General features: G+C 39.6%; 1 protein-coding gene across 1 annotated transcript in view; it reads right to left on the reverse strand.

The window, feature by feature from the left end:
- The window catches only part of LOC132983538 (inactive phospholipase C-like protein 2), a 49,949-nt gene extending 35,367 nt beyond the window's left edge, over positions 1 to 14,582 (reverse strand). Inside the window, exon 1 of the mRNA XM_061049881.1 lies at positions 14,085 to 14,582. Within this exon, the coding sequence (XP_060905864.1) occupies positions 14,085 to 14,336 (252 nt within the window). The 5' untranslated portion in view covers positions 14,337 to 14,582. The remainder of the gene's footprint in view (positions 1 to 14,084) is intronic.
- Between the last annotated feature and the right edge of the window lie 1,938 nt (positions 14,583 to 16,520).

The raw sequence follows: 16,520 nt of genomic DNA on the forward strand, positions 1-16,520 counted from the left end.
AAAACCAAACAACAATAGGACCTTTATGTATAATAGAACTCATATGTATTCAAAACTCAATATTCAAAAGCTAAACTGTTATTACAGTGATTCCCAAAGTGGGACCCCTAGGGGTGGCCTGGAGTTATAACGGGGGCCTGGCAAGGCTTAACAAAAACAATACACACAATTTTTAACTATTCGCAAAGCATGGCAGATATTGTAAAGGAACTTTAGGTAAATGTAAGGCTAAAAATGAATCTACATCAGATGTAAGAAATGAGGAGATTTCATTTTGCCGTATCACTGTTAGTTGCTTTCTCTTTAAATCGGCTTGTTAGTTTGATGTTAAACACTTTTTGCAGCCAATGTTTGAGATAAATCCTGAATATACAGGAGTGTGTTAGCAAAGAGCGTGACAGTGTGTTTATTGTATGTCGATGTGTATGGTGAGGGGTGGGGGGGGCTTGAAAATATTTCCATTTGCCAAAGGCGGCCAAGAAGAAAAAGTTTGAGAAGCACTGTATTATAACAGTACATGTTGTCAGACTAAATTTAGTAAGTGGATATTTTTTTTTTTAGTTCTCCAGCTGCTCTACACTCAAATCCCAGATGAGTTTAAATCCGGTGAAGGCCCAGCTGTGTCTCTTCTGTACCATAAGAGATGAGTCATCAGTCAAATGAAGTGTGAAGAGGTGTTATACCCTGGGAGTCAACTTTTAAAGCTCTACCATTTCCTCAAGAGATAGAAGAGAGAGTGAAACGTCTATATCTAGAGTTCCACATGAGCAGATGCTGAAGAAGTATTTTAGTCTTAATCTATTTTACTCTGTTTATAACGTAGCTCTTTTTTTCTTTAAACCAACTCTTACAGGAAACTTATGTTAGACCCCCATACTGCCTTCTGTTTCTAGACAGTCTGACCTCTTAGGACCTAAAGGTCTATTGCATAACACTGGTGGGTGTATAAGCAAAATTGTTACGTAAGTGGAACACAATTAGCAAGAGCAGTCTAGAAAGACAACTAAATATTTAAATATGTTGGTTGAAAAGTCTTGCAATAACCCTCCCCAAGCTGAAAACCTCCATGAAAAGCATTGAAACCATTAAAATGTTCCTTGAATTTTAAATAAATGGATCATTTGCATGGCAGTATTTCTTCCCCCCCAAAAAAGTCAAATGTACTGTTAACCAGAGGAAAAACGCCTTGGGTGCCTCGGATTAATTGCTCACCACCATTTTCCTCCAAACTGCTCTCTGAGGAACTGTTCCAGAATTCACATCATCAGCTTTAAGTGTTTTGGCTCTTGGCGCTGGGAGGGAGACTCTAATGTTCCCAAATATTGATTGAGCCATTAACCACAGTTACAATAACAAATTCATTTGTTAATCCACTAATGTTATTTAGTACGTTCACTCAGTATTGGTACTTTATTAAGTTGCAAACAAAGACACAAAAGTAGCCGGTGTCTTCTGGGGGCAGGCTGGTCAACCATTGGAGTCCCATAAACATTCAGAGAAACAAATGGGACATTTCTTTGTTTTACAAAAGTATTACTTCTTTTACATATCTTTATACTTAATAAGAAAGAACAAATGATCATAAAAACATACATGTACTGTAGTAATAATTCCTCAAAGGAAGAATGTGCAACTTTTTGGATCCAGTAGATGAGCACCAGCATGAAACCTAAACAAACACGACACCGCTGTTCTGAAGCCCCCACCCTCCTCCAGTGATACACCTCCAACCCCTCTCCCCTTGCGTTCGCACAAAGTAGTTATGAATTAGAACGCATGAATAATGACAGAGAAAACACGCTCAACTGGGTGCTGAATCCCGAAAAAAATTTCAACAAGAAAAACAATTAGGGCAGCACTCCAAAACTGTATTTTAGATGTATTAGAACGCACCATAATTAAGCACCATTAAGAGCAATAGGCAGACAAAATTGTCCCTGGCTTGAGCTGCAATTCCCTGTGGTCTTAGCAGGCTAATGTTTGCACACTTTGGTTAACTTGTAGCTTCATATTGCAAACAAATTGACACGTAATGACCTTGATATAAACACACTTACGTGACATCCAAATAAGCAGTGAGTAGGCTATGTCCAAAAATCAAGCCAAGCACAATCAGGTTTTGAATAGTTACCAGCAATGTTTCTTATTTCACAGCGATGACATAATTTTCCAAAGTTTGATGGGTTTGATATCAGTAGAAAAAACAAAACACACCATCATAAAAGATGGCTGTTTAACTGATTATGTTGCATACAAGTTACAATGTTACAATTCACTTAGCAGACGCTTTTATCCAAAGCGACTCACATCATAGAGTAACACATATACTGGGTCTACAGGGTGGGAAATATCTCTACCCGCTGTCTAAACACCTATATTATCATCTTCATCATCTTCCACAGGACCATGTTGAGGTCGTTGGATACTGTCCCGCACTGTGAATGCAGAGTCAATGTTATATTGAAGATTGCCTAAATCCTTAGTTGCTACAATGAGACCCACTCCTTTCCTTTCCTCTGGATAAGTCAAGGACGAGGCAGAAAAAAGTCCAAACAATGTAATTTATCTCTTCCTAATCTCACTACTTAATTGTCCCATGAGATTCTCATACCTGCACCATACATCAGGTTTAACTTAAGCAGTGCTTTTGTTCTGTGAAATCTCAATTATTAGTACAAATTCTTAAAAAAAAAAAAAGTACACCTAAAGGTCTGTCAGGTTGCTGTATTTGTCTGCTTTGTTGTTGACAGAAGAAAGGAACAACCAAATATAAAGTTAACAAGCATGTCATTGCAGCTTAATTTTGTAGTTGACCTTTTAGGTGTTAAGCCTGGATCTCAGGCCTTCTCAGTTCCCCTTCTGGGTTTAATCACCATAAACAAACCTGTGAAAAACACTGCTTCTTTTTTTAGTGTGAAACTGCTGAGGGTACCCTTTTCAAAAGCATTTAAACCATAAACACTTCCACTTGCATGGCAGTATTTATTTCCAAACTGGCATTGAAGGCCAAAATAGAATAATAATTAGTTTAACCAACTAGTAATTGTGCAGTCTAGCGACGGTGAAGATGTTGTATGACTTCTCGTGTTTATACTGTTCATACTGAGGACGTACCAGCAGTAGGTAGCCCAAGCCATCCTTTCCCTGAGCTGAGGTACCGGTACCAAAAAAATACAATTTCTTAATACCAATCCCTACTAAAGACTGTTGCACCATTCATTAATATGAAACCACTGAATCGTTCAATCAGGTCAAACTTCAAAGCACCTGCACATTATTCAAGTCAGGTCATAACTGCAACAGCTAAAAATGACGTTATTTCCATTCTGATCAGACCTCAATCGGAGAATGATCAAGCAAATCTGTCATGTCACAGTTCAGACTAGCTGTCGGCAGAGTGAGCAGCATCAGCTCAGCATCTGATAAGGCATCCATGATGAGACAGTTTGAGAGCACTGGCAGGCTTCAAACGCTTCGATTGCTATGTGAGTGCAATGAAGATATAAGCTGCCAATTTCACAAGACTTACCGCTGCCAACATAGTTATTACTGCAAAACAGTTTAGCTGATTCATCCGAGGAGCCCTTTAATGTTGAACAACAATGCTGAGGCACTTAGGATAACAACTAAGTGGTCAATTTGATTTTAATCATATCGTAACAGGCTGTTTTCTCTGGGACATAAATATAGAAATATCAAGAGTATGTTGACATTTACAAACTAATAAAGTGTCAAAAAGTCTTTCATTATTATACAGCCCACTTTAAGTCTCTGTAGACTTGACCTCAGCAGTTCAGTTTGGGATTCTATCAAGCTTTCATGTTTTGAGATCAAATAACAATGAGCCACGCCTAAAGTAAACAGTTTTTGACATGATGTAAACAGTTATATTTTCTCATGGTTGACAAAAAAATTGATTGTTTTGGTACCAAAAGGAGCTAATTAAATTAAGGCTCAGATAAGGCAATAAGAGAGTGTAGGGCTCTATAAGCATCTTTCAGGCACAAGGCAATTCAAATGTTTTAAATGGGCATTAAGAACTCATTAATATTGCAAGACAATAAAATCAAAGAAAGAGTAAGCCAAAAAAGTAAGATTAAAAGAAGTTACTGTAAAATCCGGAATATAAATTGCACCAGTATATAAGACGCACCCTGTTTTGAAGGTCTCTTAGAGAGAAAATAAAAAGTTTGAAGCGCTTCCTGCGTGACGATTTATATTGTGTTCAGCGATGTCTACAACGTGCAGTTTCTGTGCTGCTGTGTCGCTCTTTAGTTCCGTCTGTTTTCACATTCGGGAATTTGCACTCCTACTAGCTACAGTACGGTAGTTGAGCTCTCAGCCTGCTGCAGGGAAAGTTGTGAGGCACAGACTCCTAGCTTGCGACGTTGCAAGTCGCGCTGCCTGACTCCGCTGGTCACTTTTTAACTTTAATATAGGACTCTTTCAATCAAAAGAGCACTCCACAAGGTTTATTTACGGAACAATATACCACTGTTTTCTGTAAATGCATGATTATCACCTCGTTAGGGAGAAAAGATGTGGAAAAAGTCGCGCAGCCAGCCTGGTCTGTGTCGCCGTCTTTCCCAGCACAGCGTGCACTCAGCTTTTAATTCACGGGGAATGGGGATGGGTTTTTAACATAGACTGTAAGGTTTTTAATCAACCCAGGTCGCAGTGATAGGGGCTGCTGCACCGGCTGTAATGACGGCACGTGTTTCAGTATTTTATACCAGTATATTGGTCGCACCGGTGTAAGACGCAGCCAACTTTTAAGACGATAAAATAGGTATTAAAAATGCGTCTTATACACCGGATTTTACGGTATGTGTCTTTCTTTCTTGAAAGCTGCAGTAAACTGTTTTTAGCCATGATTTAAATGAGCGGAGAGTTTTAGCTGACCTCAGGTTTTTAAAAGCTCATCCCACAGGTGGTTAACATAAAGAATGTAAGCATTTTCACTTTACTTGGCTTAGGTACCAGGAACCCCATTTTAACATGGCCTCCAAGACAATCTGAAGGGTTTGGATGCTTCTTAGTATACGTCGTATGTACGGGTAAATCAGTTTTGTGCAAAAGACCATTTAGTGCTTTGTTTACTAACGAATGATCTGAAGAAACATAGATCTAAGAAAGATATGGGTCAATAGATCAGTATCGGATCTTTTTCTCTCCCCAATATCTGTATCGACCCTAAAAATCCCATAACGGTCGGGCCCTATTTTTAATAAACAGATATTTTAGGAGTGACAGCCAACTCAGCGCTTGATAAATATACATTTTAGTGACACCACAGAGTTACAGCTCTGATTTTGAGGATATGATAGTGGTGTAGAAATGTAATTATTGATAATTCCACACCTTTTTAAAATATGTAATCTCATTTCTGTGATTCATTGCTTATTGGAGTTAAATATTAATCAAAGTCATCATACAGGCAAAGAACCACTACTCCCATTAATGTGGCAGAACTGTAATCACTGCCAGGTCATTTGAGATACCCTTGAAGTAACAGGACGCGGCAGGCAGCACTTGTGTGAATCAGTGACACCTGAGCTGATGAATGAATGCCTTGAACACATGAGGGCACAATGAGCGAATGTGAGACAGCAAGAGGCAAAAGGACCCTACATCAAGGAGGGATGTCAAAAGATCTGTAATTAATTACCCCATCAACCGCCCAGTGGCATTGGTTTGGGGCGAATTGATTACACTCAATCATGCAAGCTGCACTGCTCACAGTCATATCCAGCATATCTCTCTCAGAAGAGAGGAGTTTGGGTATAACAGAAAATGTCTATTGTTGGCAGACTCAGCCTATATAATGGCAGAGAAATCACTGGTAGTGCTTTGTGGGGAGTTTCTCGTGTGACAATATGAATAATTCATGTGACAATGCTCAGCAATATCAAGAGCATTTACACCACCACAACAGTGACCAGTCCTTCCCCTAACATTCAGTTGGAGTTGTGGCCTGCCACCCCAACTCGATCTCCCGTCCCTCCAAAAAGATAGGCACAAAATACTAATTTCTGCAGAGCATGGATATTTTTGATGCATTTCACAAAGCAATGTCTCTGAGGGCGAGTTTTCATCTTTTACACAATCAAGGGACTGCAGATGAAAATTAGCCTGCATGGCTAAATCTGGCACATTTACATGTGTGACTTTGTTGCTCTTGTTAATTAATGTACGTTGTCCCTTTTAAATAAAGAAATCAAAAAAAAAATCAAACTGAAAGACACATGGTTTGTTCGCAGATGCAGAGGCAGGATATGACATTTGGCTCTTAACTGAAGACGTTACAACGCTTTTGTTTTCTTATGACATATTCTATGGGCTTCATAGATTCAGATTTTTTTTGCTGAAACATTGATGATACAGCCACAGACTTTTAGTGCTTTAATTGACGCGCGAGAGTAAAGCATGCTGCTCTTGTAGCACAAAAATACTCAGATGGAAAAAGGCTCATCAATTATGTACCTTTACTGTCCCCATTAATCATATCTACTTCTTACATTTAAGTACCTTAAATATGTTATGGTAATAACTTTCAAATCTTTAAAGTAAATGTACCCGTCAGACCCTGCCACGGCCTTTAGAAGAAAAACCTCGGAGAAGCACTGGTGCATTAATGGAAACTACTTCAGGCTGTAGGACTTTATTGAACCAGGATACTCAGTGTGAATGAGTTAAAGTTAGGTTACTTGCTCAAGGCGTCTTCAAAAGTCAATTCAGGAGAGATTCTGTTTCACACCTAATTCCCCTGATTCATTGTCCTTTGCTTCAATTCTCTATGTGGTCGTACGAAGTAGAACAAGTAATGACTACACTTACCCGTTCAAGTGAAGGTACTCAAATAGAGTAATGTGCTGTACTATAAACACCTGTAAGTATTAAGCACAATTAATCAGGAAGCAGAATGGAATCATGGGTTTTGGAGCTATTTATAAATATAGTGTTAAACTGATGAAAGCATTATTACAAATATTAAATGGTACTTGACATACAGCAGACATACTGAAAGCATCTTTTGAAGCATTTCATCACTATAATACTTTGTCTCATAAAGCAATACCAAAACACTTGAACATCAATATAAAACATTTACAGTGTTTGAAGTAAATCTACAACCGAGTGCTGCCTTCCACTGCCAAGTCTTGAAGCTGAAGGAAACTTTATCTAAAATCATTACTGTCAAATACAAACTAGGTGAGCACAGTGTAGCTCAATGCCAAAAGATGTACAGTGGAAACTTTCTGACAAAGAGATGAAAGAGTCCTCGGCACACAAAGAAGGAGCCAAAGAGAAACAGCAGGCATGTGCAGAAGGGGGGGCTTAATAATATTTCGAAGACTTCACAGAAAAACCACCAAGACAACACACACCTACAAAATCATACATCAGCTGATTATTCTCTTCTCCCCTCAACAATAGCCCAGGAGTTCACCTTTCTACACATTTAAAACATGAATTCAGACTCCCATCGAGCCCTCACAGGAGTCGTATTTTCAAGAAAAGAAAACCGAGTGTACTGTAATCTTTGCTTTTCTTGCTGCTAGAGTAGATGATCAAATTAGATGCGACACATAATTCATTTTAATCCAAACACACCTTAGATGACATGCGCTGAACTGTGTAATTCAGAACACATTTCCACGGAGCCCGACTTTGTATGATAGAAAAACAGGATTCCCGTTTAAAACTGTTGTGATGCACTATCATAGCCCTGCTGTTCCACCAGAACTAATACCGTATTGTTTTCACATTTAGCAGATTGAAACACCAAGTTTGTTTCATACTCCAAGCAAAACTGTGAAATAAGTATTTTTAACTAAGCAATGGAAGGATAGTCTTTGCTGAAGAGGATCTGAGGTGAGATGTGAGGCGGGAAATTAAGTGTGGCAACAGGCTCCTTATTTCTCCGGCCACTGGCCACCCACATGCAGCATGGTTAGAAGTGACTTGTGAAGACTGTTTAAATAGACGAGTAAACACCTAAGCCATTATTCACAGTTATACACAGTGCCTTTGTAACACATTGTCACTATTTAGCCTAAACATACACTGCTCTGACTTCTCTTAGAAATACAAAGATTTCCATCTCAGGAGAAAATAAGGGCGGCATGCACGACCATTCAAAAATACTACCAGGTTTGATCACATGATACAAAGCTTAATGCAAATGGGTGAAGTATCCCCTTAAGGCTGTCTCTTAAGATCTTCTAAATCTCATATCAGAAAAATGTTGATGTGAAGCAGTGTTTTAGCAGCTATTTTAGATGTATTCTTACAACCAATATCCACATACCGGTAGTTCGTTACGCTCCATTTCTGAAGCTTAAGCGCAGCCATGAGCAGCTGCACACACAGGTTTACAAGATCACAGGACAAATACAAGATCACGCTGGAATATGGAGGAAAACTTGCAAATAACATGTTGCTTTGTCTTTCTGAGGTTGATTTGTTGTTCATTTGGTGTCTGTTTTGACGTAATGCTGATAAAGTGATGGAACATATGATCGGGAGTCTGATTATTGTTTTTTATTTTGAAATTGACCAGATGCTCTTCCCTTTTTATTTTCTGACTTCCTGTCTGAGTTGATTCTATTCAGCTTGAAACATGCTTGCAGCGAGCTCCGTCGAAAATAGACTTGGTGGGGCGCCGGTAGCCCTGTGGTAAGTACGCGGCGCCCCGTGTACAGAGGGTGAAGTCCTCGAGAGCGGGCGGCCAAGATTCAAATCCGACCTGTGGCTCCTTTCCTGCATGTCTGCGTATTTGAAACGGAGCAGCGCCTCTCAGCTGCTTGATGACAGATTAGATTCAGAGTGGACAATAGATTCATGGATTTTGAATGTCCAACAGCCCACCACTTAAATTTTTGTCTCGTTAATGAAAACTAAATATACGTGTCGCCAGGGTTTTTATCATCAGAGATCTATTTTTAGCTCGTCAACGTCTGGTCTTTGACATGGAAAAAACGGCCATTTATCGTTTTTCATTCACAAAATTAACACTGATGAGAAGTCATGTTTTAATTCAAAAGAGTTTGGTAGTTTATGAGAAAATGTAAACAAACAAAAAAAAACTCAAAACCTGGAGCTACACCACAGACAAATCCACTCTGCCTCTGGCCTCTTGCTTTCTTTTCAAGGTTGTTTTTTTATTTTTTTTATATTTCACAGACAGAAAACAACAACAAAATAAAAGGACTAGAAGCCTTTTCTCCTTATTGGAGCTTTCACTATACTGACATTATTCTGGGGAAATGAAGGTTAGCATATTAGTGCAAAACCAAAAAACTATCTTTGAGTCACCCTGATACAGATGGAAAAATGGCTGTCATAGTTTGGTAGTTTAATCTTTCATAAAGAGGATGTGGGGATAGGTTGTGGTCAGAAATGGTTTCCAGAGAATTAAAAACAACCATAGATACTTCTCGTAATTCTGTAGCATTAAACTGTTTACAAGTGTAACCCTAATCATGTCCCGTAGGTCTAACTTTACTAATTAAAAAGAGCATCTGGGTTACCTGGGGGGGGGGGGGGGGGGGATCATGAGGCAGCAAAACAACAGTTTGAAATATACTGAGTGTGTTAACGGAAAGTGAGAGGGTTTAGAGTAGCTCCTCTGGATGTACTTGAAAATTGGCAATCATTTCAAGCATGAGTGGGAAGGTGAGTGTATTCTGAGTTGAGTATTTCTCAAAGTTCAGAAATCAGGAAACATCATATTAATAAATATGAAAGGGTTTTCACTGTGTCAACTGAGGACTGCACGCTTTACTTTTCTGACAGTGCACATACATTTCTGGAAGAAAGGTCTAAGTTTAGATGTTCTATTAGCTTACCCCCTCAGTCACCACACAAGCATGCATGCTTACACACCCACACCACCAAATATGTTACGACAGAAACCTTTATAGAAGATTATTGTTAAGCACTCTGCTTTACAGCTGGTGTGGTTGGTGTTGTCCCGACCACATCCTCCCATCACTTCGTAGAAGCTGTTTACCAAAAACGGAGGGGGGTTATGCCTTACAGTGTGAATCTGGCTGCCTTGTTAACACACTTCCAACCCTGCACAACCATCCTATCAGTTCAGCATTCGATTGTCCTAGCTGTCAAAAACAAAAAACGCCTAAGAGAATATATTGGCGTGTAGAGGAGGTCACAGCTTGCTGCATAGTTGTTTACAAAATGATTGAGTTTCTTTCTTTGCCAAAACCAGAAAATTAGGAATAATGACATATCTTTTCACTTTCTCTACCCAAAGCCTCATTGACAGCCTCACCTGTAAAGGCAAAATTATAATTAGAGATGCACCGATTGCAATATCCCTAAATAATTCAAATGTCTAATTTTTACCTGGTCTGACCTTCTATCTTTAAAGTAGCAATTTGTAAGATATTTACTGAATTAAATGATAAAGTAACCTATATCATCAGACATTAAAGAAGTGCTGGATTCTCTGACAGCCAAGCTGATGCTTCAGTGTCTGCAACATGGCAATCAATTGACCCTTAGGGAGGAGGGGGGGGAGAGAGAGAGAGAGAGACAGCGCATTTTTGGACTGCAGTACCCATTTTAAACGCTGGGTGTCAGAGTTACATATTGCTCCTTTAAAGCTCAATAATTGACAGCAAAAACAAATGACCTTTACTTGTGCATGAGCAGTATTAATTTTGGATGGTATCACAGATTTTCTTTAAATCTTGATTAACAAGTTCTTCTTCCCACATCAACCCAAACCCAAGCTGCAACTTCTGGTTATGACTCAACCAGTTTCGGAAAACCAATGGGGTGATGTCACTAAGACTACAATCATGGTTTACAGTCTACTACAAAACCTTGGTAACAGTCCCCGTTCTTCCAATGCTAAGTTGGCATGACATTAATTTTGGCTGCAGCTTATCGGAAGTCAGCATTTCTGCTGTGAGTCATTGGTTGTTTATCCATCTGTGTGTTCTGTTGCTAAGCAAACGCCACAAATTAATTTCAAACTAACCTGTTGTGCATTTCACTTATTTCTAATGCCTTGCCATGAAGGCTTTCTTTGTGCAGTCTGATATGGCACTTTAAGGTCATTTGAGCTCTATTTGAGGTCATTTAGGTCATTGAGTATTCAGAATGATGTGTTCTCTGCATGGATACCCTGGCACTGGACCACCATGTTGAAACCTCTGGTCCAGTTAACTAAATTGGATAGGGGCATTCATCTTGACAGGAACATGATAAAGAAGCCTTTGTCATCTCTTAAAATACATTTAAAACGTCTTCAAAAAGCAGTCAAAAGTTTGACATTTCTGTTATTCAAATAGGTTCCACTCCCTTTCCCAGACCTGATATCGCATAAATTGGACATCTGAGTTGGAAGCTGAAATAAATTGCACTATAATGGCGTGGGAAGTAAGACAGTTTCTTGTACAGCGAGAGATTACACGGAACTTTACAAAGCAGAAATGTCGATTTACCCCCATCAATCTCCAGGCAGAGGGCACATCAAAGTTCAACACCAACAATGTGCCAAGAATTTGTTGCCTCTATAATCTGCCAGTGAAACAGCGAGAAGCTGAGATATCTCACTTCAAGCATCAATCAAAGACCTTATAATGGAATGGATTGTGCACATGGTAATAAAAGATTAAGCCACCAAATGCACTCAAACACATCAGACACTGCCATTTGAAAAGTGCTTCTCAACGCATTCCTTACACCAGCTCATGCATTTTAAATCTAGCTGGCCCCAGAGGGAATGAAACTCTGACTACTAATTTACTGACCTCTAAAACTTGAATGTAAGCATCATCAGAAAAAAATGCCATGCTATGTAGAGGACGAGTACTGGTAATGACAAGGATAACACGATAATGTAAAGAATTATACATTTTTCAGTACTGCCCAGTCACTCCCTCATACCATTTGTAATCTTGTTCCTTCAGGCTGACATTATGACAGATACAGCAGCAAGACTTGCATTACAGAGTTGCTGACATTAGATACAGACAACGTCTCAGAGGGTTTCAACATACAGTACACTGAAGCAATGTGAGGAAGTGTCATCATGTTTGATGCCTCTGAAGCAATACACCCAACGCCCCGATACAAAAGACAAGGAACCTAAAATGCAGATCTATCGTCTGCAGCGCAAGGATTCTGAGGCCAAATAGTTAAGACATGCTTTCACGTCAAGAGAAGTGTTAGTCATTTACATATTCACCTGAAACGTGTGGATCAGCACCTGGAGAAGGTGTGGACTGAAGTGCCATCTTAAGGCACGTCATGAAAAACTGTTTATTTTCCAGCACTGTCAGGGATTTATTTTGTGTTTCTTTTTACTACGTTGATAATATTAAGGACTGACATTAACAATGGCCCATGGCAACAAAAAGATACTTTATTTTGACACCAAATATTACATGCTGGTGGTCCGCTGTGACTAAAAAGGCATACCGTGAGCCTTACCCTCCCACATTTATTGAGCCACAAACATTCCAACTCCTTTGCCTTAGCCGCCTGGTTCACACCTTTGAACACTCTGAGCCCATCTCGTTGATTTATGATCGAAACTGAATGTAAACAGTTGACAACTCTTCCTGACATCAGACTGTCGCTCTAGCTCAAGCCAAAGCTCTGGCTCTTCATCTTCTACAGCAGCAAAAGAAGCTTCAGCAGGTGAAGCATGTCATCTTTGTACTCCTCTAATATTTTGTTTGCTTTAGGGCTTTTAGATCCAATATCTTTCACTGCACCATTGGTAAGCTCCTGATAATGACATTTAGCTAATTTAAAAGACCTTTCCCTAAATATTCTTTTGGACAGCCACTTTATTATAAGCTATTCAATATTTATAACAAATGTTTGTAATGTTTGTCATGGCACACATTACTGACTGGTTAAATTTTGAGAGGGAGGGAATGAGCAAGTGAGTGTGAGGCATGTGGCGTGGGTTTGATTGTAATCTAGGAAAAATGCACTGTCCATATGTTAACAAAAACATTATTATACTATGTAATTAAAAAACTATTGAATTATTACAGTCAGGGAAGATGTGGTAACTTATATTAAATTATTAGTCTGAGGAGCAGAGCATGTTGGCTCGACACAGGAGCTTCTCAGTGTGTGGCCTTTGTTTGCTTTTCTTTACCTATTTGTGTTTTTGGATCCAGCACCCACTGAGGGATGTGCGTGTCTTTTTTGATTTTTCAACTTTTATTAACTTGCCATTTCTGTATCGTTTTACGTAGGTTTGGGATACCAAAATTGTCCTTTGCCTTGAGGCAAGTGCTTGAAAACGTTAAAGTCCCTCTCTGAAAAGTCATAGAAATTATATGAAACTATAATGCGCATCATTTGGCCAATGTCATGGCAGACCCTGTCATTAATCTGTGCAAATATGAAGTCAGCAAACACAATGTTCAATATTCTATTTCATTACCAGTATCATTCAACATTACATCACAACTATATATATTTATATTCTTTTATGTATCCTGTATCTAACATCCATCCAAGTGCAATATTGTTTTAGATTTGGCAGGTTGCCTTTGCTGCCTAAACATGATCTTTATCATGTACCTCAGTCCACTTCAATGCATGTGCAATCTTGATTTTGTTTAAATTAATCTTTTTACCATAGAAAATAGAGCTTTCCCCCACATGTATCTTTTTGTAGAACTGTGCAGATGGTAATTGTCTGACGTATGCTTTTTCATTGCTTTGCTTCTGTACATTACTGCAACTATAACCCCCCCCCCCCCCTTTACATGCAGACATATCTATCTATATGCGTACTGAGTTCCAGATCACATAAGGGAAAGATTTCCAGCACAATGTCTTTTGTAAAATATTCAGACAAAGTACAGGATGTGTTTCTTGTGATCCCATTACATGCCTGTGTTATGAAAACCGTCTTATAACATTCTAGGTAAGGTTACTGATATTGAGGTTACAAAAGAGACTAATTAGATTACAGCAGGGTTTTTTTTGCATTGTAACTTCTTACACCATTTTTGCAGTGCAGGATGTGCAGGCTAGCTCACCACAATGACTGGCTTAACAGAGACTTTAACTTAAGTGTTTACCTTGATAATGCTGCTCCTGCGTGGAATTTCCGATTTGCCATCCAATCCCACAGAGGTGTTGGCGGTTTCCACCCCGGCTTGGATGCCAGGTGCGACATGGGATCCTGAGCCGACCATATTATCTGATATCCCACAGTCTCCATTCAGCACCGACACTTCGCAATGCGTCTTCCCAGCTGCTTCGTCGCTGGGCACGGCCGTATCCCCAAGATTCAATGGAGGCAGGCTGCCGTTCTCCCCAAACTCCGCCATAGGCTCTCTCTCACACACACACACACACACACACACACACACACACTCTCTCTCTCTCTCTCACACACACACACGCACACACACACAAGCTGGCAAGCTACTGGGTAGCAAAGCCTTATGTTTCAGCTTTACTCCAATTTCCTGCCTGTCCTATTGCCTCGTTGTAACACGCAATTCTGCCATATCATCTCTCGGTGCACATATCTGTCAGGTTCCTACAGACAGACGGGCTCGCTCCGTGCATTGTGCTCTGTGAAGAGAAACAACAGCGATTAGCATAATTAGGTATTGTGACATTAGTAACATCAGTTACGTTAATAGTAGCATGCATTAAGCCGTGCACAGAGCACAGCCATACATACAAAAAAGGCATGAATCAGAAGCGTTGAGCACTCACGCTTCGTTTAAACAGAGAGCGGATGTTAACTTACAACCAGTGAGGACTACCGCCGTGAATGCAGCGTGATAAACGCATACAAATTACTTGCTTCCCTGTATGTGAGGGCTTCGTTGCATTTTCAGTAAGTTTTAAGTGCATTTGAAACGTTTTCATCTGAGAGCACCCCCCCCCCCCCCCCTTTATGTTGGATTTTTTCTGTAGTAAAACCCTCTCCAGTTTTGCATTAGTCGGAAATGTTACGTTAAATAACACACAAAAAGGCATGTTAAGTTATCCGTTAAAATCTACTCGTTCAGAAAAGCCTTAAAGCGAACTGTGGCTTTGTGTACTTGCCTTTAGCGCTGCTGCCTTGTCTCTCCATGAGAAGGACGAGCTTCCTTTTTAAGTTGTGGCTGCAACTGAGCAGTCAGACTGCCGCTTGGTTGCTGCTGAGCTGAGCAGAGCAGAGCTAGGCGGCTAGCTAACGTTAGCGCCTCCTCGTCCGCAAGCTAGCTGGATGAAGTTAGTTTTCACAATCACAGCCACTCTGAAGTCCATTCAGTTCAACCCCCTGGTTTGTAAACAAAGGCAGACAACCCCTCCGCTTTCAGTCAACGTCGACAAGTCCGTGTTTCTTCCGTTTAAGTTTTAAAAAATGAACTTTAAACTGAGATGTGTCGTTACGTGCCCTTTGATTAACCGTCACTCACAGAGGAGTGGTTGCTAAGGAACGAACTTGTCTGTGTCTCGCGCATCTGGCAGCACAGACCGTGATGTCAATCAAATCTAATTATTTTGAAACCCAAAGACAAAAAGCCCCCTTTATTACTTACCTTTTTTGTAATAAAGAAAAATGTGATATCGCCTGCTTATCCACACATGTTAATCAAAGTTCACAATGCTGTCAGTTATCTTTCAAAGTCTATACATGGTAATTACATGTAGTCTGCCTCTTGCCTTTCTTTTTGTGCATATCGCTGTTGTATTTGCTGTGTTGTTCTTTTGTGTTGCCAGTGTTGAGATAGGCCTATTAGTGTGTGCTGCTGTGCGCTACAGTACAGTTTATGCTTTAATCACCTCCAGGGACAGTGGGGGTCCCCAGTCTCATGGAGTTTGGGAGCTGAAAAGTTTGGGAGCCCCTGGCTTAATGTAGGCTAAACAAATGGATTTCAATTGCAAGTCACAAGTGTGTGTTTTGTACTTCATTTCACCTGCAATTTTCCTGCTGAATTTGGTTTTTCAGTGAGTGCGTTGTTAGTTTAGGTGCAAGCACATAGTTAAAGATACAGCACATGGAGCATCCACTCTTAGTGAGGCGAGTATTTGGTGCCCTATAAGTCAATAAGTAAAAACACAGAGCACAAAATGCAAAAGGAACAAGATAAACAACATTAAGTACGGACTTAACAGGACAGAAGGTCAACGAGAAATTATATACAAAGCTATACAAAGTCATCAAGAGTGACACAACACCCAAAAATGATTAAAAAAACTGACACGATAAGACATGCAGTATAACACAATACAACCATCAAAAGGGAAATACATAAAAACAAAAACTTACAATCAACAAGAATAGCCTACAGAAAACACAATAAAAAAGTATACATGGCCTATAGACAAAATTCAACAAGCATGCATGCTAAACACACAAAATCATTAGGCTACTGGGTCACTTTCATACATAATAGCTCCAGGAATTTTTAGTTTCTCCTAAAGACAGTTAAATAACATTTTCTACGAGCAGAGCAAGAAGAAAACTATAAAACTTACATAATTAAGTATAAATTTGATGTGCTTATCGT

The sequence above is a fragment of the Labrus mixtus genome, chromosome 11, assembly GCF_963584025.1.
Source record: "Labrus mixtus chromosome 11, fLabMix1.1, whole genome shotgun sequence".
In the NCBI taxonomy this organism is placed as follows: domain Eukaryota; kingdom Metazoa; phylum Chordata; class Actinopteri; order Labriformes; family Labridae; genus Labrus; species Labrus mixtus.